This window comes from Piliocolobus tephrosceles, chromosome 6, assembly GCF_002776525.5.
Source record: "Piliocolobus tephrosceles isolate RC106 chromosome 6, ASM277652v3, whole genome shotgun sequence".
NCBI lineage: Eukaryota > Metazoa > Chordata > Mammalia > Primates > Cercopithecidae > Piliocolobus > Piliocolobus tephrosceles.
Window position 1 is genome coordinate 132,341,192 of NC_045439.1, and position 25,222 is coordinate 132,366,413.

General features: G+C 49.5%; 1 protein-coding gene and 1 long non-coding RNA gene across 6 annotated transcripts in view; one reads left to right on the forward strand and one right to left on the reverse strand.

Moving 5' to 3' along the window:
* Positions 1-6,084: 6,084 nt before the first annotated feature.
* Positions 6,085-19,058, reverse strand: NR2F2 (nuclear receptor subfamily 2 group F member 2). 5 transcript variants are annotated; one of them, XM_023220866.2, is made up of 3 exons: positions 18,634-19,058; positions 10,291-10,818; positions 6,085-7,569 (listed from the first exon to the last, which is right to left on the reverse strand). In XM_023220866.2, exons 1-3 carry the CDS (start codon positions 18,674-18,676, stop codon positions 7,295-7,297), a joined length of 846 nt encoding a protein of 281 aa, XP_023076634.1. In that variant the 5' UTR covers positions 18,677-19,058; the 3' UTR covers positions 6,085-7,294. The 5 variants fall into 5 exon arrangements, with proteins under 5 accessions (XP_023076634.1, XP_023076633.1, XP_023076632.1 ...); XM_023220865.3 differs by lacking the exon at positions 18,634-19,058 and adding an exon at positions 12,356-14,210; XM_023220864.2 differs by lacking the exon at positions 18,634-19,058 and adding an exon at positions 12,356-12,798 and having other exon boundaries at positions 10,291-10,839.
* The window catches only part of LOC111548386, a 60,396-nt gene continuing 52,797 nt past the window's right edge, over positions 17,624-25,222 (forward strand). Inside the window, exon 1 of the long non-coding RNA XR_002733388.2 lies at positions 17,624-17,786. This is a non-coding gene — a long non-coding RNA (uncharacterized LOC111548386). The remainder of the gene's footprint in view (positions 17,787-25,222) is intronic.

A 25,222-nucleotide genomic window follows, 5' to 3' on the forward strand; every position in this document is an offset into this window, starting at 1 on the left:
TCCCCTTGGCCAGGAGAGCCTCAGGCTGAGAGGAGGAAACAGAGGAGGGGGCGAGAGGCCAAGGGATCGGTGAGGCCACCTCTCTGGTCGTCCAGGTCGGCCTCTGTCCCCGAGCGACCCTGGCCAACCAGGACCAGCGGTGGGAAGGGGCGCCGCAGCTATCGCCCGCAAGGGGTCAAATGATTGCATTTGGGTGGGTCCTCGCCGACATATTTGCTGAGTAAACCTTCCTCGCTGGGCTGAAGGCGAATCCCCGTTGATAAATCCATCATTACCGTTCGGATTCAGGGAGGCAGCCGCGCCACTAAATTCATCTTACATTTGTAGCGCTTTAATAGACATTTATTAAATGCTTTTAGAGAGAGGCATGGGGCGCGTGATTACATCCTAGTTATAGACAGAACATAAAGACCCACGTTAACACCCATTTGCAGGAAGGAAGGAAAAGGTGGGGAGGGGATGGTAAGGCAGAGAGATGAAGTGAGGAGAGGCAAGGAGAGATTGGGCGGGCAGGGACACGGTGTCCAGGCGTTATTAACGAGGCTGCCTGGCGGGAGCAAGGCTAGAGCCTTGGGAAGTTGCAGGCTGTGGAGACAAGTACTAGCTCCCCTCGCAGTTCCTGGGGCTTCCCTTCCCTTGTCCCCCACCCACAGTCCCCGCGTGGTGGACTCGTATTCTGTCAGGGAACAAGGGACTCCGCATTGCCGACCCTTTCTGTCCCTCCAACCCCCACTGCTTCTTCACTTTATTCCAGGCCTCTCCAACTTCAACCCTTTGGAGTGGCCAAACCAGAAAGAGAAGAAGAAAGGAAGTCCCCACATGCCCAGGACCCCAAGAACCCCTTTAAAGCAACCTCTTCACCCGACATCACCCCCAACCCAGACAGCAACGGAGCTAGGCCAGGCCTCCTGCAGCACAAAGCAGACGCCCAGGCCACCGGGCGGTGTAGATCTGCTTGCTCAGAGGGCTCCTTGGCCTGGCAGTCTTTGCGGAAGGGCCCCCTGCTCTACGCCAGGAGGAAGCCATGCCACTTTCGCGCCTTCGATCATCTCATGCCTGGGAACTTGCCCTGGACTTGCCCTGAGCCCCCCGACCTCATCCTCAGGGAGCTAGTCCTGTAGGGATGCCTGGGCCTCCAAAGGGCCTAACGCCTTCCTGAGGGCCCCATTAGCTTCGCCTAAAAGCCCAGTCCCGGAGCTCTGCCGGCTCTTCGTGTGCTCTCACCGCGCCCTCGATCCCCCGGGACGCAGCCACCAACCCGGGCCGGGACAGCAGGACTCCGGGCCCTCCCTGGCTCTTGGTAAAGAACACTTCCGCTATCTCAAAGTTGCCATAAGAAAATAAATACAAGTGACATTGTACTGGGCCAAAGCTCATTAGTTCGTTGTCCAGGCCTAATAAAGGAACAGAAGCGCAAATTATAGAGTTCAGCTTCAACACACGCTCTGTCACCCGAGATCAGCGCACCGAGAGCCTGATTCCAATTGCTCCGAACTTGCTGCGCAGTTCGCCCCCCACCCCCTCCTCTCAAGCAGGAGGTTGGGTGGAAAAATATAGTTCCAAAGGGGGTAATGATCAAGCTTTTCCTCTCGGAAGCCTGCGCCACCTCATTTCCCATCAGTAATCCCAATAAAATTAACGTCGTGGCTGCAATTGAAAAGAGGAGGGCCCGCAACACTCCTGAAATAACACACTCTCCCCAGCAAAAGGTAAAAAGCAAAACGGCCCTTTGTTCAGCTAATTAACGAAGGCCCAACTCCGAAAGCAGATGTGTTTGCTTAGCTAATCACAAGCATGTTTCTTTCAAGGAACGTCATTTCGAGGGGGCCGCTCCGGGGGAGATGGGAGAGAGGGACACCACCCCCCAGGCCCATTCTGCCTCGGGTGTCTCACCCCAGTCTAAGATCCAGAGGCTGAATCCAGGCAGCCCGTCTTTCACACCTTTCTTCCCCTCAGCCCTACCCCAGAGGCCCCAGAGGCAGAGACTTCAGCGCTAGCCCCAAGGCCAAACCTGCAAGACACGAGGGGGAGAAAAATAAAAGTTTTAATGACACAGATGCCATATTAAATGAGGCAGTTTTACAATTCACTTTGAATAGGACGCTAACTTATTACAAGTGTGTTATCAGAAGGACGATAAGATTTATAACTCCAAGAGTCAGCTTTGCGCCTTAATGACAATGGATGTTAAGAGGAGGAAATCTGTTCTCTATTAGAGGAGATGAGAATCCTTTCCCGGGTTTGGGGGCATTTACAGAGGCCTCCAGGACCAAACTCTTTGTGTCTCCATATGAAAGATTCTCCCTTTCCCCTCTGACTATGAAATAGGGTCTCCTTGTTGGGTTAGCACCTTGCTCAGCTTTTTAACGTGTGCTTGGGATAGAAAAAAAAACAGAAGGAAAACGAGATAGAATTGGGGATGGAGATAGAGGTGGGTGGGGAGCGGTTCTTAGCCCTCTGGTTCCTACAGCAGAACTATTTCCCGGTCTTTCTTTACCATACAAAAGATAGCTTTCCCCTAAACCAACACAGTAAGCAAACTTTAAAAAACTGGGGTCCTATTACAAACCAACGCCCAGCACTAACTGCTTTAAAATTACTGCATAATTAGATTTAGTTGAATTTCACCATTAATTAGGCAGCCGCACTGCAGGGAGCCTTTGAAATCTGAGAAAATGGGAAAAATCATCTGAAGCATGTTTTTTAAACCCAACTTCAATAAATCTTGACGAGGCCTGGAATTCAGAGAGTACCTCGCTCCCCGTCCAGGCGGCTGAGGGATAGGGCTGTCCTGGCCGGTGCTGGGGATGGAGCTGGACGTAGCGGGGCGATTTCCCCATCGGCCCGAGAACGGGGCCTGGGCCCAGATCCACTATCTCTGCAGAGGCCCTCGGAAGACCCTCTCTAGGAGGCCAGGTCTGTCCCACGGCCGCCCTTGCCCACTCTCAAACCTATTAGAGAAAGAGGATCCTCCGCTGCAGTCGCTCTCCTGCTAGGGGCACAGTCCACGCGGGCTCACACATTTCTAGGGTCTGCGACCACCCGCCTGGAACCGGCCCTCAGCCCCTGCTAGATTCTCCCACCCCCCAATCAACCTTCCTCCCGGAAAGCCACCTTTCCCACAACTTGGACGTGCAAGCAGCAAGTTCTGCCCAAGTCCAGCGGGGTTCGCATTCCGCCCTCCCCCCATCCCCCCGGCGCGCCCCAGCTCCTCTCCGGCCCGCGCAAACCCGGGCGCAGCCCCTGCATTAATGAGCGCGAGAACTGACCGAGGTCTGTGAAGACCGTCCTCTCCCCCTCCCCCTATATCATTCAAACATTTAAGATCATTTGCGGATACAGACTTTTTATTCTTCTAATTTGGTTCTTGGAAGGAGAGGAGACAGGAAATCAACTCTCCTGAATATGGGAGGGGGAGGGGAGAGGGTACAGCGTTACCAATATTTTCCTTACGAATTCTGTTGCTTTAATTAAAGAATCGAGGATCGGACTCACTTGCCAGCAAGAGTTTAAAAGAGGGTTTTCGTCCTGCAGACGGAATGGCCCTTAGCGCCCCCCGCCCTCCTTTTTTCCTTTTTGGTAACCAATGTGTTTTCTATTACCCGGCCCTGCCGTGCCTGGCAGCCCGGCGCTCACGGTGCAATGGGAGACGCCATGTTGGCTCAGCTCATAGGACCAAGTCAAAAGCGAGCTTCGAGGCAGAGTTTCACACGCTCGAGCTCCCCCTGACCGCCCCCGCCCCCCCCCCCCCCGCCTGTCGCCGCTTAATGCACATCCCTGGAGTGCAGCTCCGCGCGCCCTGCACCCCGGACTTTCCCGGGGCGCTGGCGGAATTCTGCCGCACGTAAGTGGGGGCGGGGGCTGGGGGGGCAGGCACTTTCCCGCAGCAGCTGCCAACTCCAGGCCCCCGTCCCTACAGCCGGCTGGATGCTAATCCAGCCGTCTCCGCGGAACCAGCTTTGGACGTCGCCTGCTAACTTTGAGCCCCAGCTCCTCGCGGCCCAGGGAGAGCTAATAGTGAAAGGCCGAGGCAGGGCGACCGCGAGCCGAGCGAGCAGGCTGGAATCCCCCCCGGGCGCAATCTTCCCCCAGGTTTGTTTGAAAGTGGCGAGAAGCAGCGAGCGCCCCTCTCTCTCCTTGCACTATTGTTGCATTTCGCGTCTAACTGGGTTCTCTCACACCCCCGAGCGCCACGAGGAGGAGGGGGAGCGGGGTTGGGAAAAGAAATAAAGCGAGCTCAGATCAGATGGAAAAAAAAAAAAAAAAACCCAGCAAGGAAAAAGAGACACTTAAAGGGAAAGAGTCGCCATGTTTAGCAGCTTTTTTAAAGATCTCGTCAATTTCACACAGAACGCGCTCGCTGGGTCCCAGCCCTCGTCTTTTGTCCAATTCAGTCGCAGCAAAGATCTTTTGTTCTAACTCAGCGTGAAAAGAAAAACTTTCTTTAAATGCAATAAACTTAAACCGAACTCAAGACTCTAAACAGATCCTCCTCCGGCCACTCTAAACATATACAAGGGGGTTTGTTTTAACCGGTTGAAAAATTTTGGGTCCTGTTTTTCTGCCTCGCAAACCCCAAGCTCATTGCTGAAACTTAAGAGTGTGAGAGAGATTTCCAACGTCTAGAACACATGCTTAAAGCATAATAAAACAGGGATTGTCTTTTGCTTTGAAAATCATAAATTATAATTTAATGCCAATAATAATTTACAACAAATGGCTGTTTACAATAAACTAACACAAAACAAACAAGGAAAAGGGCCTGTGTTTTACTTATTAGAGAAACTTCACACACTCACATGGATAGCACTTGCAAGAGGAAGAAAATAAACAACAACCGACAAAACCTCGAACTAAAGGTCAGCAATACTGTGCCGTAAGAACATACTTGTATTTATATATGTATATATCTACAGAAATCAGTTAGAGTCAGATGGAAAACTCTGCACAAATCAGATTTTACTGGTCTGCATGTATTGACGATCTGAATATTAACGTTTAATACACTTTACAAAATGATCCCTTTCACCTCTCTCACTAGTTCCCTCCCCCCTTAAAATTAAACCACAACATGATGAAGTACTGGCGGTGGGGGGTGGGTTGGAAACCTTGAATAAGAACAAAATTGCAAGCTCCCAGCACTGAGCTTCCTGCAAACCAGGAAAAGAGAAAGAGGAAAAATGAAAAAAACTCCAAAAGAAATAGTGACTACTTCTAAATCGCACACCCTGTAAAGTTTCCTTCCTTCCTTCTTTCTTTTTCTGTCCTGCTTTCTCTTCCTTAACTTGGCTTCTAAGGACAAAGGATCCCAAGAGCAGTACAGATTGTAGCTACACAATCTGAAATGTCAAAATGTCGATGTGTTTTTATGTACATAACTCCAATGGAAAAGATTCCCTTGACCCTGTGGTCATGCTCTCACAGACTGAAGGTAAAGGGGGGAGGGGAGAGGGAACCCAACTGAAAGTTATCATATATACATTAAAAATAGACCCTTCAATCTTATAACCTGTATCACTGAATTTGAAACTCTATCAACAACCACGCTAGAGTAGAACCACAGAATATTTTTTAAAATCGCACCTACTTAAGGAAAAACTCATTGCAAACAACTGTCCTCTAATTACAATGCTGTGATTAGCTTGCTTGAACGATCTTCTGAGTAACTGTCAGAAATGTACAAAAGAGTATTTTTTTTCTGATCATAAAATAGATACTGATCTCAAGATTTCTAATACTTTTTCACAATACCTTCCCTAAGCAGGCACTTAAGTGTGACAAATATAAGGGCCTTTTTTTTCCCCTAGAAAATCCATTTTTAATTAAAAGGAGGATTAGGTGAATGGGGGTGGTTTACTATATCAGTATGGCACTTCCTAAACCATAGATAAACCATTAACTTCAGCTCCCCCCCACCCACACACACACCCAAATTAAACAGGCAAATACACTAGTCCACCTTTGAACAAACTGACTGAGGGGAGTAAACAAATGCCCTCCCCCCACTGCCCCCCACCCGGCCAGCTAAGCGAGAGCTCACAGGGGCTCTTCTAGAGGTAAAGACAGTGAGTGGGGACAGCCAGGTTTCAGATATCAAATAATATTTTAATTTCTGAATACTTTCAATTTTCCTTGGAATATAACACACAAAGACTCGACCAAACAGTTCAGTTATTATAACTTTTACAGTATACAGAAATGTTGCACTTAAAAAAAAAACCTTCAGTTTTTTTAAAACACAAACTGTAAACTCTAAGATACTGAATCAATCACGTTACCTATAAGTGCCAACAGTGTTATTTTTGTCATGCTGATTTCAATGGTATTTTTTAAAAAGGGAAAATATCAACAATTATAATACAAAGGGTTTGCAAATATACAAACAGATATAGGATTTTCATAACAATTCAAGAACTAAGCGGGACCCAATTCAAATTACAAAAGTTCACTTTTTATTCAAAACCTCAGCATGTGTCTTGGACACATTCCTTGGCTGCCAATAAATTCCACAGTTCATTCTCTTTCTTAAAATATTTTTTAAAAGCTAGGTTTGTCATGGTGTCTTTTGGGGAGGGGCAGGGTAGGGGAAGTTAAGTGTTATATGTGGTTCCTCCAGTTCTCTAATTAGAGTGCTCAACTTCACCTAAAATTTTTGGTCACCACTTGTAAGTGCGTTTCCATCATCTTTGAGTTGCCTTTTAAAGTTTTATGTCTTCCTATGATATTTTCATGGACTCAGTTTTAATTCTTGCAGAACATATATTTTAATGATACACAGTTTTTAAGAAGCCAAGATTATATCAAAACTTATTATAGAACCACAGAATAAACTGGTTTGGAACCAGAAAAGTACAAAAAAGAACAGCTAGAGGTACATAGACACAGGACAATTAATAATTTGGAAAAAAAAAAAAAAAAAAGACTTACTTTCTCCATTCTGCTAATTTTCTCCCAATCTCCTTAAATGCACTTTTAGCAATGTTTTTCAAAAATTTAGCAAAAAAAGAAAAAGACTAATTTCCTTTTTATACAAAAATGATAAGTAGCAAGTTGTTCTGACCGACACAGGAGTTTTTTTTTTTTTTTTTTTTTTTAATGCATTCTGTAAAAGTTCATTTGACAGTCTTTTTTTTTTTTTTTTGAAATTCACAGTCCATTAAATTCTTCCCCTCTCTTCTTTTAGCAAACTTGTAACATCCTTTTATATCCTTTCTTAACAGAAGGAAATTAAGCAAACAAACCAGTCTTTTGCCTTTTCTTTCTCTGTTTCACTCCCCCTTCTTATTTTATTTATTTATTGAATTGCCATATATGGCCAGTTAAAACTGCTGCCGGACAGTAACATATCCCGGATGAGGGTTTCGATGGGGGTTTTACCTACCAAACGGACGAAAAACAATTGCTCTATGACTGAGGAGGAGACGGTGCGGAGGGAAGGGAGGCGAAGCAAAAGCTTTCCGAATCGCGTCGGCTGGTTGGGGTACTGGCTCCTAACGTATTCTTCCAAAGCACACTGAGACTTTTCCTGCAAGCTTTCCACATGGGCTACATCAGAGAGACCACAGGCATCTGGAAGAAAGTTTAAAAACAGGAGAAGAAGAAGAAGAATTCAGTCATCAGATTAAGAGGTTTGAATTGGGTCACATGAGGTGTGTGCACAGAGCTCTGTCAAACTGCCCCAACCGGAGCTGGAGCAAATGTCTATGTACTGAAAACTTAAGGAGAAAGAGCAAGAGACTGAAGAAGTGTTTGCTTTAAAATAAAACATAGCTCAGTGTGCTACAGGCTTTCACTGCCTGAGTCCTTAGCCTGGGTCATTGAGAGGCCCAAGCAAAAGTGCATTGGGTCTATCTGGCCCAAGTCAGTAAACAGAAGAAACCAAAACTACCAGCACTCTTTCCCCTCCTCCTCTGTAAATAATAGTTTGGCTTATAATTATATAGGGGTTTGTGGGGGTTGGGAGTGGACAACCTGGCCCAGTCCCGAGTAATGGCGTCCACGATCCAGCCTCAGATTCTCCCCAAAGAGGGCGACTCATTTTTCTCCAGTCTTTGAAACTGATTTAAGTGGCCCTTTAAAACTGATCTTGTCAGTTTAGCCTATTGAAGGGCAGCCATGCAAACTGTGATCTCTCTGTTCATTTGAGCTGTTTCTTTTTCCCCCTTTTCTTCTCTCTCCCTTTTTCTCCCACCCCCCTTTATTTTTTAAAACCCAGGTCCCTCCAAGAAGCATCCCCCCTCCCTGTTATCTTCAGGAAAACACTCTTCTTTTTTGATATGTGAAAATACAATAAGTGCCTTTGAAATGAGAAGCTTCTTGGTAAAGGCGGTTCAGGTTGTGACCTGACCTTTCAGGGCTCCCCAGACAAGACTGGGGTTAACACATGCATATTGTGAATCATTAAAACAGATATTAGAAAATCAGCACCACCACCTCCACCCCAAGAACCAGAACACACATGCAACTTCCTCATATGTGTATCTAGGACTCTGCATGTCTACAGAATGTAGAGGTGTCTGTGGACAGGAGCTAAAAGATCTGTTTGCATAGGACTCCTTCCCTCTGCATCCTCGGAACTGTGTGTCTCCCTCTGAATCAGATAACAGGAACCTTTATCTCTTTGTGAGGCGATTTGCATTCTCCACACAGGCCTCCACATTTTGCAAATAGTCATAAATTAAACTGTTAATGACAGTATCAGGCATTTTTTTTTTTTTTTCTTGAAAGACCAAGGGTAAGGCTAAGAGCTAGCAATGATATCAAGAAATTAACAACTACCTCCATCGTCCAAGAAGGTGGGCTGGGTGTTGTGTTGTGGGACGGGGATGAAGGTGGCCATGAGGTAGGGAAATATCTTGCCTGCATATCTGCGGCAGGCAAACATTCTAGATATGAGGGGCTCTTGAGAAAAATAATCCCTATCCAAACCTCTGCAAACAGCTTCCCTGCCCAGACACTGGCCTTTAATTGATTACCTAAGGACTTCCAAAGGCAGAATTTGGGGTGGCTGTGCGGGGAGATTTTATGTGGAAAGCAGCAATGTACAAGGCTTAGCAGTTTGAAGACTCAGAACCTGCAAGCCGTTCAGCTGATGACTTAGTTCCCCAGACTTCTTTCAAATAAAGAAGAGATTGTGGACCTCCTTATGTTTGCCACATAAACTACACATCTCTCCTCATTTCCTGTTACAAGCTTAAAATATTGTAGTGGGTGACTAGGTTCCAAGCCCTGCTAATGTCCAAATGTCTGTTATTCTTAATCGGAAACCCCTTTCCCCTCTCAGCCATGACAAAGGGATCAGCTGACAACTTAGTATAAGAATGTGAAAGGGGGTTGGTGATTTCCATCCACCTGGGCTATGCTGAACTCAACCTGGAGGCAGCCAAAAAGCTCAGGTGTGGCCCAAAATGGAAAGCCAGACACTTTCAAAAATCATTTTGCCTCAAGAGTTAATTAATATCAGATCTATTACTCACACAGGTTAAACTACATGCAAACTAATTAGATTGCATAATGCAGTCAGTGATGGTTTTATATCTCTAGCAACATCCATATCCAGCCCAAGTTGGCATACACTTTGGGTTGTTTGAAAATTGCCTTAAGTGTTTGCTTGGGCAGGGGAAGCAAGAGGCCAGAGTCTTCAACCTCCTGCAGACATTCTAAAGAGTTATGACGGTCCCTTTCCTCCTCTTGCCCCCTTCCTGACAGATCTTTTCCCCTCTCCTGGCAGTCTGCATTATTTCAATAAGAATATGATTTTGAAAATTGCTGCCCTCAGATTAGATTTGCCTGGAGCTCCAACTCCTACTGAGTTAGCAGGCAAACTTTTCCCCTGCAGGGGCAAACTTGCCCCTGTAGAGACACTGTCAGGGCTGCTCCAGTGCCCAAGGGCATCTCCTGGAGGTCCAGCCAGGGTGCTAGAGAAAACCCAGGTCTTGAAAAGATTCCCTGGGGCCCAGCAGGCCCAGGGGGCCTGGGCTTAGGAAAGGGAGCAGGAGAGGGCATCCCAATCTGGATACTGCAGGTAGGGGAAATGGCAGCAGAGGCTGCCCTATGGCCCATTTGGGGAATCTATCTGAAGCATCCTTCCTGCAGTCCAGCCTTCCTCTCCTCTCCCCAGGACAGGCCTGGTGGTGCCCAACAGCTATACAAAGTTCCCACTTCAAGTTGCACTCAACAGTTTGGCCTTTCAAGGAGCAGTTTGGGTTTGCCCTGGGGACTCCCAAGTTCTCTGGGCCCCAACTCTGGGCTAGGAGCCCGTGGGCACGAGAAGACAGGGCTCCTTCCTACCTGAGGTGAACAGGACTATGGCCTTGAGGCAGCTGTACTCGGCTGAGTCAACGTGCAGCGCCTTGAGCTTCTCCACTTGCTCTTGGAAGATCCGTATGTGGTCCATAAAGGCGACCACCCGGTCGGCGGACATAGGTGAAGCATGCAGGCCGGCGGCGGCCAGGAGCGGGGCGACATGGAGGGGCATGGAGCACTGCGCCGCATTCAACACAAACAGCTCGCTCCAGGTGAGGCGAAGCAGGGCCACCTGGTCCGTGATCTGCAGGTCGGGGAAGAAGGGGATGTTCCGGGCCCACTCGACGGCGCTGAAGAGCATCCTGGCGGCCAGTTCGCAAATGTTCTCGATACCCATGATGTTGTTGGGCTGCATGCATTGGCTGCCGAAGCGTGAGGTGGGATAGGGCTCGGCGCGCAACAGCAGGGAAATATATCCGGACAGGTACGAGTGGCAGTTGAGGGGGTCCCCGTTGGTCAGCGCGAACTGCCCGTGGGTCGGCTGGGTCGGCGGCATCCTGCCCCTCTGCACCGCTGCGGGGAGGAAAGGAGACACTCCACAGTTAATGACCAGCCTCAGTCCCCAGGTTCCCCGGCGGGGTCTGCCCCAGCCCGACCCCCACCTGACCCAGGCCCTGAGCAGCGCAAGAACCAGGCAGGCCTGCCACAGACCTGGAGTCGCCAGGCTCTTGGCACCATTCCTTTGAAACCACCACCCAAGCGAGCTCTGAGGGTCAGAGGGGCACACTTGCCTCTGAGGCCCGCTCAGGGCTGGTCCACCGAGGACCCAGAATTGGCCACTTTGCCTCGGGGTCCCCGGCGCTGTGGGCGGGATGTAGCATTCTGAGGGCATCTTTCTTCTTTACTGCTAAACAGCTGATATTTCTTATTGATTGGAGGAGAGGGAGCGGGAGGGGCGAGTCTGGGGGGAGGGTGAGACGCTTTTGCAAAAGGCACGAGGGTTCACCCCAGACGGCCTGTGGCCACTCCGGCACGACTCTCCCGCAAACCCCGAAGCCCCAGCCCCAGCCCGGCGGGGAACCCCCAGTGAGAGACAAGCAGAGAGCGGAGATCTGGCGTCTGTCTAATCAGTGTGCTCGGAGAAAGAGACTGAGGGAGAGGGCGGAGAGAGAGAGGCCGGCTTAAGGAGAGAGGAAGCCGGGAGAGGCAGGGAGCAGGCGGCCGGCACTAGCGGAGCCTGGGCAGGGCCTGTAAGGGCCGGGGAAAGCCGGCGAGGCTCGGGCTCAGGCTGTTATCTGACTCCGGACCTGGAGAGTCGCTCTCGCAGAAACACAAAGAAACCCCGGCGTTGGCTCGCCCCAACCCGGAGCCCGCGCCCCGCGCCGAGCGCGCCATTGGCAAAGCACGGCTCGCGGCGCTCGGCGAATTTTATATCACAAAGACCCAACTCGCGCAGAGCGAAAGCAGCCGCCCAGGGCCCCTTGCCCACCCTTTCCTACTTCCTATCGCGCTCTCTTCGTTTCAAAAGTGAAAGGAAAAAAGCAAGCAGAGATTTTTTTTTTTTTTTTTTTTTTTTTAGCAGAATGTTAATCCACGGAGGGTCACATGAGCGCTGCCCGGGCGGCAGCGTTAATACGGCGAAGTGCATAAAATTGCCATTTGTAATTTGAACCTCCTGTACAAAAGTACAATCTCAGGTTTTTTTTTTTTTTTTGGGGGGGGGGGGGCTGGGGAAAGGGGTGAAGGGGAGGGACATGTTGAACATGCAGGAAAAACAAGGGGAGAGAGAGAGAGAGAGAAAAGTAAACTAGGCTTTAAAACAACAACAAACACCCCATCCCTTGCAGAAAGGCAGACTCCAGTGAACTCACAATCAATGCAAAGCAAATGAAAACAGCCCAAAGAGTAAAGAAGGAAATCAGTCGGCCAAAGCATGCGGATTTGGGGTTTGGGTTCCAATGCAGAACTCGCTTCTAGTATAAAACCCCCTTTCCGCTGCAATACGAAGAGAAGAGCTTGGGGCTTCTTGTCCTTACCCAGAGCAGGCTAGCCAAACGTACCCAGGACCCCGGAACCCAGGACGAGGGAAGGAGAAATGAGAGGCCGATACCTTCCCGTCTCATGCCCACTTTGAGGCACTTTTTGAGGCGGCAGTACTGGCACTGGTTACGATGGTGCTGGTCGATGGGACAGTTCCGGTTGGCGCGGCACGTGTAGCTCAGGTTCCTCCGCACGCTGCGCTTGAAGAAGCTCTTGCAGCCCTCGCACGTGAACTGGCCGTAGTGCTTGCCGCTCGACTTGTCCCCACACACCACGCACTCGATGTGTTGCTGCTGCTGCTGCTTGTCGCTACCCGGGCCGCCAGGGCCGCCCTGGCCACCGGCCGCCGTCTGGGCTGGCGTGCTGGCTGGGCCCCCTTGGCCGGGCGTCTGTGGCGTGTGCGGGGCGCCGGGCGGCGGGCCGGGCACGGGCGGCGCCTGCGAGGCCTGGCTGCCCTGTGAGCCGGGCACCTCGTCCTGGGGGTCGCGCCACGTGCTGACTACCATTGCCATATCTATGGGGGCCGCGTACGGACTTCCTGCTCCCCTGGCTGCGGGCGGCGGCGGGGCGGCGGCGGCTCCCCGGGTCTCGGGCTCCGGCGCGCCGCCTTTTGTGTGTGCGAGGGTGCAAGAGGGCGCGGGAGGGTGCCCCGGGTGGCTCGGGGGCTGGTTGGTTGAGGTTGGTTAGTTTTTCCTTTTTTGTTTTTGCTTTTGCAAAGTTTTGTCGATTGCTTGTCTGGCCCGGTGTGTTTGTTTTGTTTGTTTCCCTCAGCTCAGCTTTGTTGGTTTCGGGGGGCTTTCCGCCGGGAGGGGAGGGGAAGGGGACAGGATAGCGAGTGGGAGCAGAACGTGGAGAAAGAGGGAGGGGAGGGAGAGCTGAAGTCGATTGTCTGGCTTCAAGACAGAAGTAGGAGGCAAAAAAAAAAAAAAATCTCTCCAAAGATCTCGCTCGCTCTCACTCTCTCCCTCCCTCTCTCGTTCACTCTCTCGCTCTTAGAGCTGGTGTGCAGCCGAGGAGTTGGCGGAGGAGGAGGAGGAAGAGGAGGAGGAGGAGGAAGAGGAGGAGGTGGTGAAGGAGGAGGTAGAGGAGGAGGAGAGGCGACTGTCCGGGGGCCAAGTCCAGGGCAGCCCACAGTCAGCCATTCAGGAAAGCCATTGAAATCAGGAGGACTAGGAGATCGGAGGCGCCGGGTGCGGGCGCGCCCAGGGAGCCAGGCAGGCCGGGGCGGAGGCCGGCGGCCCGCGGAGTGGCCGGAGCGCTGCCCGGGTCCGGGGGAATCAGCATGAAAGTGGTCCGCGTCGGGCGCTACGCGGCGTCGTCCTGGCGCTGGGCCGCCGCCGCCGCCTGCCCCGGGCGTCCGGCGCGCGCCTCGCTCTCTCCGGCCGCCGCTGCCCGCAGTCGCTGGGTGGAGGCCGCTCGCCGTTCCCTGCGGGCCGCCCGGGCCGCTGCTGCCGCCGGAGCCGCCGCCGAAGCCGCCGGGTCGGGCCCGGAGCCGCCGCGTCTAGCGCCGCCGCCGCCGCTGAAGTCGCTGCTGCCGCTGCTGCCGCCGCCGGAGCCGCTGCTGCTGCTGCTGCCGCCGCCGCCTCACACACATAGGGAAAGAGTCAACTCGCCGGCGGCGGGGGAGAAATGATAAAAGAGAGAGAGGAGGGCAGATCACCACCTAGAAGCACATCCTTCGTGCGCAGAGGGGGGAGAAAAAGACGGAGAGAAAGAATGAAAGAGGGGAAAAAAGGCAGCACGGCACCCAGAGAAAGGAGGCAACTCGGAGAGAGGAGGAGGAGGAGAAGAAAACACACGCGCGCACGCACACACACACCGCGGAGAGAAAAGAACAGAGAATCAAAGTGATCAAATATGCTAAAAAGGGGGGCGCGGGAGGGAATGCGATTTATAGGCGCCGGGGCTGGCAGAAGTGGCTTCTCCGCGATCAGCTCACTGAGCTCTCTATATAGTGAACTTTGACACGACTGCTGCAACTTAGCGCACGTTGCCATGGCGACGGCGCGCCTTATAAGGCAGCAGCCGGGGTTGGCCTGGCCAGGCGCGCGCGCGCCGCCCCCTCGCCGTCATTGGCCGGACTGCGGCGGCCCCGCCATGGCGGCCGCGGGCGCAGCCCGGTCCTAGCGCGAGCGGCGTCGCCGGCGCGGCGCGGGGAGCCCGGGGGACCCGGGGTTGGGGGGGCGGGGACGGGTTGGCCGCGCCGCCGCTGCCGCCGAGCGGGGGATGGGCCGGTGCTGGCCCTGCGAGCGCTGCTTCTGCTCGCCCCACAATCCGCACCCGAGGTTTCCGCCCCGGCGGGGAGAGTAGCGCAGCGCGCACACACAACGTCTCTTAAAGGCTCCGCGAGAGGCTTTGGATGGAATCGGGGACTTTTCCTCTCGCAACTTGGCGATGTCACGAAATCCGCCGCTCGCGCACCACCCGGGACTCCTGGCGCATCTTAGTGCCCACAATGCCAAAGAAAAGTTCCCTGGTTTCTTTGCAGAAGGGTAGGGAGTGAGGGTGGGAAGGTGCCACGAACTGAGCTTGTAGGCATTTTCCAAACGAAAGATTTGGCCAAATCCGGGTGATGGCAAGCCCTTCTCTTAATTGACTCTGATCACTTGTTCGGTTTGGTGGCTTATGTATATATATACATATATATGTGTGTATATATATGTGTGTGTATATATATGCATGTATACACACACATATATATATATTCTTTTCAGAGGATAAAAGCCGTCCTGTTTCTGCATATTCCTTGTAGGGTTAACATTTCACAGGTATGTGGCCTGACATTTTAATTGCCCAAATAAAGCATCTCGGATGCTGAGAAGCAGAAGTAGACTTCACCTCATTGTCATGACGCAATTAAAATCAATTTTCCTCAACTTTACCCTCTCTCGCTGGTTTTTGCTAACTGTCCAGCCAACATCCTGCCACACACCCAGTCATGGTGAGAGGGGAAAGACCTCTGCCCACTGATGGACAGGAGGAGGCAGCCACCTAGCCTCCCCTGTGCACACCCTCTGTACACACATGTAAGCGCACATGTATCAGATGCACATTTGTCAATGTACACAGACAAAGACTTCACCGACTATGCTTCTAGGTCATAGAACAGTTGAGTACGGATTTCATTGTTCCTCAAGTTCCTTTTAAGCGTTCATATAGTCATTAAAACGCACCCAGAGATTCTGCCCCTAATGGGAAATAATACTAATACAGGTCACAAGAACCAAACACAAGTCGTATTCTACCTCAAGAAGTCACTGCAAAAAGAACAACTTCATAGCCTATTGCCATCCTGCTCCATGTGCTAAAATAATTGAGACAGTTGTGTCTTTGAATTCCAGGGTGTCTGGTTTTAAACATCAAACATGTAGAATTGCTCCCAGAACACACTATAGTGTTGGAATATATTCCAACACAGTAAACTTGTTGTTTGATTATCACCAGTTTGTGAATTATCATTATTCCACATTTATACAAGAAAATTATGTCTCCTTTGTACACACTTTGCACCAAGAGAAAAGCTTATGCCGGTAAACCAACCAGGTTTGTGAACAATTAAAATATTTACACGAAAGACACTGAGCTCCAGGAAAAAATGAACACATATGAAGAGTAAATTGACAACCACAGAAAACATCCTTGGTAGCTGAAAAAAAAAAATTGACAGGATAAAGATATTTTAAAAATAAACCATACATATAATTGACATGTATAGATTACATTTTACATTCAATTTTCTTTACACACATAGGCAGAATATGAGGTAAGGACTAAAGATCTGGGCAGATAAGGACTGGTTTTTAGGAAAGGAAAAGTCTTTTTAAGCTTCATTCCTGAAACCTCCTCAACCCTCACTCTTTCTCCGATGAAATCACGTATTTCACTAAAGCTGCAGGTTCTCCGTTTATTTGAAAGTTGTTAAATAAATTTTTAAAAAGCCCAACAAACCTATAGTGGACACTGAACTATCATAAACCTGGTGTGTAATAAGATTGCCACAGAGTGAAGCCAAGTTGAGAATTTCAGGTTGATTAGAGACACAATATAACTTTCTCCTAAAGAGGATAAGAAGGATGGAAAAGAAATCATTACAGAGGAGGTTTTTGGTTGTTGTTTTTGTTTTCCCTTTCAACCTCTTTGATTCAGGAATTGCTAATGTTACAAATGTCAGTAGATTAGGGACAAGCTCAGCTGAGATGTGATGAGACTGGGGTTGAGATAGGAAATATAATGGGCATTCCCATCTCAATAGAGGATGAAAATATTTGATTATAGGGAAATCTTAATCTCACCTCCTGAATGAGGAGACTTCCATAGCAGATTACCTTTTACAAACATGGGAAGGGACAATATCGAGGAGGAAGAACTTCCTCAGTCCACTCAGAGATTTTTGGAATTTGAAGTACGCTCTGATGGCCTTAGATTGAAATGGAAGAATTTCCCAACCATATCTTAAAAAATTGGAGCCTGCTAGGCAAATGATCACAGGGCTGCCATAAAGTCAGGGTATTTCACTCTGTATTTTAGGACTCATTCGGTTATGAAATGCTGTTACAAGGGGTAAAAAAATCACCGTATGAATTATACTTAATTTTAATGCATAGAAGAAGAGACAAGACTACAGACTGAGAAGAAAAAAGGCAAAAATATTTCAAATGTCTTCGCCAGAGATGCTCACTTGCTGTGCATCTAAGGTTGAAAAGCTCTGAGAAGACAAAATCAATATATTATTGTTGTTTTTTAAAAATCCAACTCAGTCTTTTTTTGCAGATGTAAAGTTATTTTAATGAGAAGAATGGCAAGCTTTAATTTGCCTAGAGAAAGGTGGGACAACATTTGCCCTAATCTAAAAAAGAAAAGAAAGAAACTCAATACCCAGGAATATAATTTTCTTGCAGAAAGCGGCCTGATGGGCTGTATTTCTTTACAGATTAAATCACAATATGAATACAGAGCCCAGCAAATGCCGAGTTTAACTCTGAACTCAGTAGAAACCAGCTCCGTCCTCCAGGATTCATTGAATTCCTCCTTTCCCTCAATCTAGTCCGTGTGTGTTTTTCTCTTCCACCACACTGGAGCTCCATGAATAGGGAAAGGGGCTTCCATTGTGTCCCTCTGAACTTCCAAGTCAATGCAATTTTTAACCACTGGCTTGTGGTACTTTGAAAATCACCAGGGGCTGTCAGAGTTGGGTCCTCTGAAAAATTTACAGTGCTAAATCAGAGCATATGCTGGGAGGGAAAAAAATTGCTTAAGATTGGAGCAAGTACAGTATCTGTCTGCCCCCTAGTGTAAGAGTCCTAGCTGCCTAAAATTCAACTTTAAAAGAAAAGGAGCTCTTAAAGGGAAACGACTTTGGACTCACGTAGGCATAGGAGAATGAAACTTCTGTACATTTTAATCTGAATAATTCTTCAGGATTTAAAATTAATTGGCTCTGGCTTGGTTGGACCGTACTCGGATCTCGCCACCTCTGCGTTTCCCGAGCCACTGGCGAAGAGGTGATTTTTTTTTTTTTTTGAACTGGGTTTATGTGCGTCCCCCTCACCCCCTCCTCTCTTTTTCTTTCTCTCTGTCTCTGTCGTCTCTCTCGCTGGCTTTTTAAAAATGAGGAACCGCTCCTTGAATGTTCTGGACAGAGCACAGAATTGCTTCTTAAGTCAGCCCGGCGCGGTTGCAATAGACAGCAAAAAGGTAAACGTTTGCCTGAAACCCGCACGCCAGCTCCACCACCCCGCCCGATGGTGAGTACCCTTCTCGTCGCGATTCTCCTCCTAGCTTAACCGAGCGCTCGCCTACCCGAACCGTGGCCGAGGGCGCCGGGCTAGGCTTTTCTCCCTCCCTGCCTGCCTGGCTGTCAGTTGCACAAGGTTGCAAAATGAAGCGCAGAGGCAAAGCGAACAGTAATTCTTATACTTAGAGAGAGCCTGGCAGCTCCTTTACTAGAAAACCGAGTCATCTGCTGCTTGGAAAACCACGCTTATAGGACTGGTTTTTAGTTTGTTCTATAGAAGGAAATGAGTTTGAGGAGACAGTACGAGGAGATAGGAGGCTCCGCAGTCTTAACGCTTCGGTTTAATCATATTTTGGCAGCTTTGCAATTGTATTTTCCCCCTCTTCCCCCCCCCACCATCTCTTCGACCACACACATGTAATAAAATATGGCAATGCATTGAATTGACTCTGTTCCCCTCTTCCCCGAACCCCTTAAACCACAGTCCTCGGCATTTCATACACGTTAGCAAACCGATATTTTGAAAAACCCCAAGTCATCCCCAACCCCACACAGCACAAGGAGAAAAGTGAGAAAGGAAAGAGAGAGAAAAAAAATACTGTAAGTAAACATACCAAAACCATATTTGCCTTGTTCAAGATCCCAAACCGCTTGCATCTTCCTCCTAAACTGGAATAACTCTCCTTTAGTTTGGCGGGTGAAATAAATGCTTTGTTGGCCCCCTGAAAAGATGTGTCTTTGATAATTAAAGAGAATCTCCTCCTCGGTGTTTATCTAAGCGATTGTGCAAACTGATAAAAAGTAGGCACTAGCCTGCAGGGAAAAAGAGGAAAGGTGAAGGGAGAGATCTTCCACCTCAAGGAAGTGCTTCCCCATGTATTAGGCTCTCTCAGCCTTGGAAAACCCTGCACACTAACTTTAGAGAGACAAGGTTTCAGGGAGCTTTGTACATAGCTGCTGAGGAATGCAAGCCTCGCCTTTAAGAAAAAAAATCCCAAACCGTAGGTAGGAGATGTCTGGAGTGATCCTTGTCTCTCATCTCATTCCTTAGAAGGAAGAGTGCGTTGTTACACCTTGTTTGGGGCTGGAAAGACGAGACTTTAAAAACACCCCGTCCAATTGAAAAAAATCTCCCAACTTAATGAGTTTAGTCGGAGGCTGGAGCAAACGGCTCAGCCTCAGCAGAAAATCGCCAACAACTATAGGCGATATTGCAAAGCAAGACGACCCAAGGCACAGCCAAATTCCACTGTTTGGGGTCGAGAGGGATGGAGGCTAATCCTAAAGCAAGTTGGGAAAAAACAGAGGTGGAAGAGGAGGGGGAAAAAGCATCAGCCTCGCAGACTGGCAGACAGGCTTCCCTCGTCCTGGATCAAAGATAGAACTTGAGACAGGAGGGCAACATTTTTCCTAGGAATCCGTTGGAATCCTCATTTTCTACTTTTAACTCAAGTCTCCCCAAGTGATTTTTTTCCCCCTCTCCCCTGTGGATTTCTGCCTCCCTCCTTTCCGGTCCTCATTCTAGAACTTTCCTGAGAAGGAAATCTATTTCTTTTGGGGGGAGGGGTTCCCCATTCCATGCCTTCAGATAATGAATGCTTGATTCACCCCCTCCCTTTCTCTACTCCCCAAAACGAATAAAGGAAGCAGGAATATGGTAACTAGTGAAAATTGAATATAAACTATGCTGCCTCTCACAGTTTAATACAGTTTTAACTAATGGATTTCTGTTTTGTTTTGTTTTAAGAGAAGAATAATGGGGAAACATGGATCTTTTATTTTAGGAAACTGTTATGGTAAGATGTATGTCAGACTTGACAAATGGAACTAACGCTCTTCGGCTGCTTCTTGTCCTTGTCTTAAACAGGAATTAAGTTAAACACAGTGCTGAATGTTAATTACATGTTTACTGGCTAATGAAAATTACAAATGGTTTTGCCACCTCAAACAATGATGAAAACTCTGAAGACACTGTAATTATATACTTTGAGCAAAATAACTCAGAATATTGATCATAAGAAGTGTAAATCTTTTTTAACTATTCATTAATACCATAAATATGGGCTACAGAAGTTTTTCCTTGCGGTTTGTCTCATCAGTTATACTGAGTGGATGGATGGTGAGGCTCCTCTGGGGAGGAGGTGAACTCATTCTCTTAGTAGAAGGAGGCCACTTGTGTAACTCGGGGGTGCCCCCTCCCTTTCGCCCCCGCCCACTTCATCCCCAGCAGAAGGTCGAGGAATAGTTGAACAGGAAGGCCGGGCTCAGGGCAGGTGAAGGTGATCACAGCCTGGCCTTTTCCCTCCCCTCCCTGCCCATCTTACTCCTCTCCCTTCTCCCTTTCCTGCCAGTTCTGATCGATGACTGCCTTCCCCAGCTCGGGCACCAGTGGGATAACCTGGCATTCAGGGGTTCCTAATGGAGGACCAGTTAGACCAAGAGAGTCACCCCACCCACAACTCAGCCATGGAGCCCTGACAACTTAAATTCCCTCCTTCAGAGATGGCTCAGGCAGTTCTTTGCAAAAGAAGGAAAAAAAAAAGTTAGGGATGGAGGTTGCTATTGGGTAAGGTGGCTCAAGCGGCTGAACCAGAACTGGTTTCCCTGGGTTTGGAAGCAGAAATCATTTTTTTTGTTATTGTGGTTTTCTTTTAACTTTGGCCAGAGTTGTAGTGCTGGCGGCCATTCCGATCTCGGAGGTCAAAGGTGAGGGCTACGTTCACCCTAAAAGGCTGTCCTGGCCTGGCCACAAGGCCAAACAGGCAGGGGAGAGGGGCTTTGTCAGCCTTGTAACTTGGCACTTTGGAGGGGACATCTGTGGAACCCACAGTTGGGGGACACAGCATCAAATGTGGGTTTTCAGTGAAATATTGAGGATTTTTTTAAAAAGTGCCCTAGGCTTGTGGGACTGGAGTCCTCTTTTTCCCTGAGAATTCCCAAGGCGCTGGTCTTTGTCTTAGAAGGAATGGAGTTTCTGAATGGTGTGAAAGGGACAGAGAGGGTCGCTTCAAATCGATTTTACTTGTCCTTTCTGTCTTTTCGGATCAACGCCCTTCAATGGGCATAGAGGTGCTCTTTCAACCAAAAACTTGTGCTACATTTTCTGCCTGTATTGGTGCTAAATACAATAAGCACTGGGCAGGGTTTTTTTTTTTTTTTTTTTTCTTTGCTCTCCAAAGCAAGAAAGCACCCTAATTAAATTGTTTTATATGGACAGTCAAGACGGACCAATTAAGTATGCATTAGTATAAAGATATAGTCTGCAGATAAGGTTGTTTAGAAAATCATGTGTAGGACAAAGGAGAGGGCGCTAGCATTTTGGAGAGGTGCCTAGACTCAGCAAGGTCATGCCCCTTCCTCCTTGGGCCCCAGGGAAGTTGCAAAGGCCCGGGCCCCAGGTGAGAAGGGAACAAGCTCGCTAACAGGTGGGCGACGTTGCGGGAGACTTTCAGGCCCGAAGCCCCGGCCCAAGAGTAGTGGAGTCCGAGGATCGAGATTCCTCACATCTTACTCGGGCAACGTAGCAGACCTAGGTAGCGGGTCCCATAGGACGCGGCGGGACCCTGCAGTGCCCTACTCCAGGTCGAGCCTACTGCCCGATGTCCCAGGTCCAGGGTGCGGCCCTGCACTAATGAAATCGTCTGCGCCCGGGGAAGGCCAGGAGGGCCAAGGGACACGGACAGTGTCACGGCCGCAGCCCTCTCACAGCCAGTATCAGGGCAGGAGGCCTCCACCTAACACCTCCAAGCTAAGAGTTTTTTCTCGTCTTAGGAAAGAGGAGTTTTTCTGGGAGGAAAGTAACGTTCCCACCCGACGCCATCCCGCCCGATGGACGTGGAGGATCAGTCTCTAGAGTAGGGGAAAGGCCGAGGGGTCGGAGAAAGGGTAGCAGGAGAGCGGCTTGTCGTCCAGCTGATGCAGCTCTAGGCTTCTCCACCCCCTCTCCTCCCTCAGAGGTGTGGGCGGGCGGAGAGCATCTCTCCTCTAAGGAGGCGACCCCCATAGCAGGGGCCGGGGCCTCCCCGTGTCGCGGCTCAGGGCTGTGATAGGTGGTCCCAGGGCCGGGGGGCGCGAGCGCCGCGCGTTGCCGCTGGCAGGGCTCGCAAGGCGCACAGGGCACCCCTTAGTAGGGCGGGAGGGAGGAGTGAGGGCGAGAATTAGAGCCTGGGGAAGTGGCTGAATGTCAAAAGTAAAAGGTTGAAAAGCCAATTTTCCAGGCGCGCTTTCGCCCCCCTCAGCTGGTTGCAGGGGCAGTAAATCAGCGGCCGGCGGCGAGGGCGGGAGGAGCCCCCTCCGCGAGCTCGGCGCGGCCCCGCCCGGACCGTGCGCACCTCCCGGTGGGCCCCGAATCGATCCGAAGCCTAGCTGAGGATGTCACCGCACTAAATATTTACTGATCACACACAAATAGCCGGGGCTCGAACGATTTTCCTCTGTGAGGAGAGCGCGGAGAGAAGGGTAAATCATTTTATTAGTGTGGATAAAGCCCAGAGCACACTCTGGGCTGGAGTGTTTTAAGATGTGTCTTCAACAGGATGAAAAGAGTTAGGGAAATCGATACCGAGTGATTAGAAGCCCCCGGGGTGACGAAGGGGGACTGGGCTTTCAGGGATTTGGCGAGGCTGAGAGGGGGGAGCAGGCCTCAAGGGGGGCGGCCCGACCACCGCCAGGGAGCTCCCGGGCTCAGGCCTCTGTTCCTCCCTACTCGACGGGAGACGCGAGGGCGCAGCAAGCTGCAGGGAGTCCGCTGCGGCCAGGCTTCGTGGTGCCGGCGCAGGGTGAAGGCTGCGCGGGCCGCCGCGGGGCCGAGGACTTGGGAGCCACTGGCTTCTCGCCGCGAGTGACTGTGGCCAGGTGGCCGCGGGAGTGGATTGCGGGCGTGGTGTGGGAACACCGGGAAGTCCCCCACATGCAGTCTCTCCAGACAGCCTCGGGGATTAAAGGTGTGGCCTAAACGGGTTGCATTTCTCCTGCTGGCATTTCGGGTACTCCCAGCCGCGACCCGATGCACCCTCGAACTTTCTCCCGGAGAAATCTCTACCCTATCCTGTCTTTTAATATTTTTCAAGAAGTCTCAATGGCCCATCCCCGCCAGCTGCCTCTTCCTCCCACCCACTTGGTGTCAGGGGCGGCCGCCGGGTGGCAGAACCCGCTGAGGACTGCCGGGAGAGTGAATTCCAGGTTCCCTGTTGGTGGGCAGGTGGGACGACATCTGAGGCCGAGGAGGAAGGCAGGGGCCAGGGTGACAGACCCCCCGAGGAAGCCCCAGGACGTCTGCGTCCTCTCCTAGGCGGGAACTCAGCTTTGGGGGTATCAGGCCACCCCCAGCGATGGAAACCCATCCGGGGCCCTTGGCTAGGTACTGCGAACCCAAGTGGCCAAGGAGTAAAGGCTGGCAGGGCTTGTTGAAGTTAGCAAGGCTTCGAGGGGAGTTTGCTGGGAGGGAGAGCAAAACCCCCAAACTCAAGCAGCGAAGTCCTGGCGCGAAAATGGCTTTTCACTTCTCCAAGCGCAAGTCTCGCTCGCTACTGTGAACAAACCTTGAGGGTCGAAACAGCTGCAAATAATCAAGTAGGCGCAAATTTCGGGAGGGGAGAGGAGGGGCGAAAGGTAAGAAAAGGGGAGAATCTTTTTCGTTTCTTCTTCCTTTTCCCGCTCCTGGCCTTTTCCTAAATATCTGCGCACCCTAAAGCAACTGATAGCGACCTACGTTTGTTTATTTATTTAGAAAGGTTCACCCCCACACCACCCTCCAATTACTCGATTTTCTTGGCAGCTTGAGGGATCCAATCCAGGCTGCCCTGCTTGGCTCTTCGGTGCAACAGGAAATATAGCTGCAGATCCAATTAACCATTTTCCAGAAGAGAATTTATTTTTATTTTTTTAAATGAATCCCAGTGGATTGAAGCGACCGTGTTCAGGTGTGAGGCTATCGGGTACCTCGCATTCCTTCCTCGGTAATCCTCTAATTCCTGCGTTGGAAGTTCGCAAGCCAAGCTGACCTGGAGGGTGTCAGGAGCCGGGTCTCCATTAACCCTTCTTGGTCTTGGCCGGAACGAAGGTTAACTACACTAATCTACCAAAAGGAGACGTAGCAAAAAGGAAGCGAGGGAGGGAGTAAAGGAAGAAGGAAAAAAGGAAGAAAGGGTATATTCACTGTAGTTGCCAGAATTTTAGAGCTCTGCCCTTCACTGGTCCTCTCCCACCTCCAGCCTTCCTATGAAAGCAGGTTTCCATTCAGAGAGACAACAGTCTCATCCATCACCCGCAGCACACTCCATGGAGATGGACTTTAGGGAATAAGAAAATATAACATAGTGAAATATTTTCTTGTATTTAACTTACCGCCTAGTCCATTTAAAAAATATTTCTAACCATGTATACAACCGTAGATTGCTGTGCAGGGAGTTTTAAAAACTAAAAAACTAAATAAAAAAAAATTACATGGTTTATTTCATTTAAGTAAAAGCTAATTTTAGAATCTTGCCAGTAGCCAAATTACAGCCATAGAATCCGGATGAGATTAGAAAAATATATTCTGCTGGTTTCAAACCTGGTGGCATTCTAATGGGTAGTTGTATGATAGTTACATGCATGAAGGTGTATGCACGTGGGTGTGTATATTCTTATGGTGTTAGAAGTTCCTTGATGGATTAAAGGTTCATATACTCAAGCACTAGATAGAGGCTGTCACTCATGTGTACTGGCAAAAGGCAGAAGGCAGTGCAAAAAAGAATTTTGAATGAGCTCCTTAGAATCACCATTGTTGAAATACAAGCTGAAGCAACTTAGCTATGGTAGAGCTTTTGTGGCTTGCAAAATCACAGAAAGACACTTCAAAGTAAAACCATCAATTTTGCAGTTTGGTAGCTTTGGCAGGGCATTTAAATAAAAGGTGAGCATCCTTTGCCAAAATATTTAAAAATTCAGGGATATACTAATCGGTCTATTTTACTTTTCAATGGATTGAAGAATTAAAGCAGAATAGGCTATAGCTAGAGGTGATGGCATAAGGGGGCTCTCTGCCCATTTAATCAAGTGTGGTGTGGCTGTACATGCCTTTAATACCAATATTATATTGTAAGGCAACTCCTGCTGAGAAAGTTCCAAAGGCATCTAAAGCCATGTGGACATCAGTTCATACTTAGCAATGGACAGAGTGAGGAATTATTGTCTGATTCTACATTTTTCTCTTTCTCAAGA

Excerpts from the sequence above, each read along its gene's own strand:
- NR2F2 (XM_023220864.2), bottom strand. The coding sequence starts at position 12,797 with ATGGCAATGGTAGTCAGCACGTGGCGCGACCCCCAGGACGAGGTGCCC. Across the intron at positions 10,840-12,355 it reads AGTGGGCATGAGACGGGAAG|TGTCTCCTTTCCTCCCCGCA; the intron begins GTATCGGCCTCT and ends TTAACTGTGGAG. Across the intron at positions 7,570-10,290 it reads CATAGTCCTGTTCACCTCAG|ATGCCTGTGGTCTCTCTGAT; the intron begins GTAGGAAGGAGC and ends ACTTTCTTCCAG.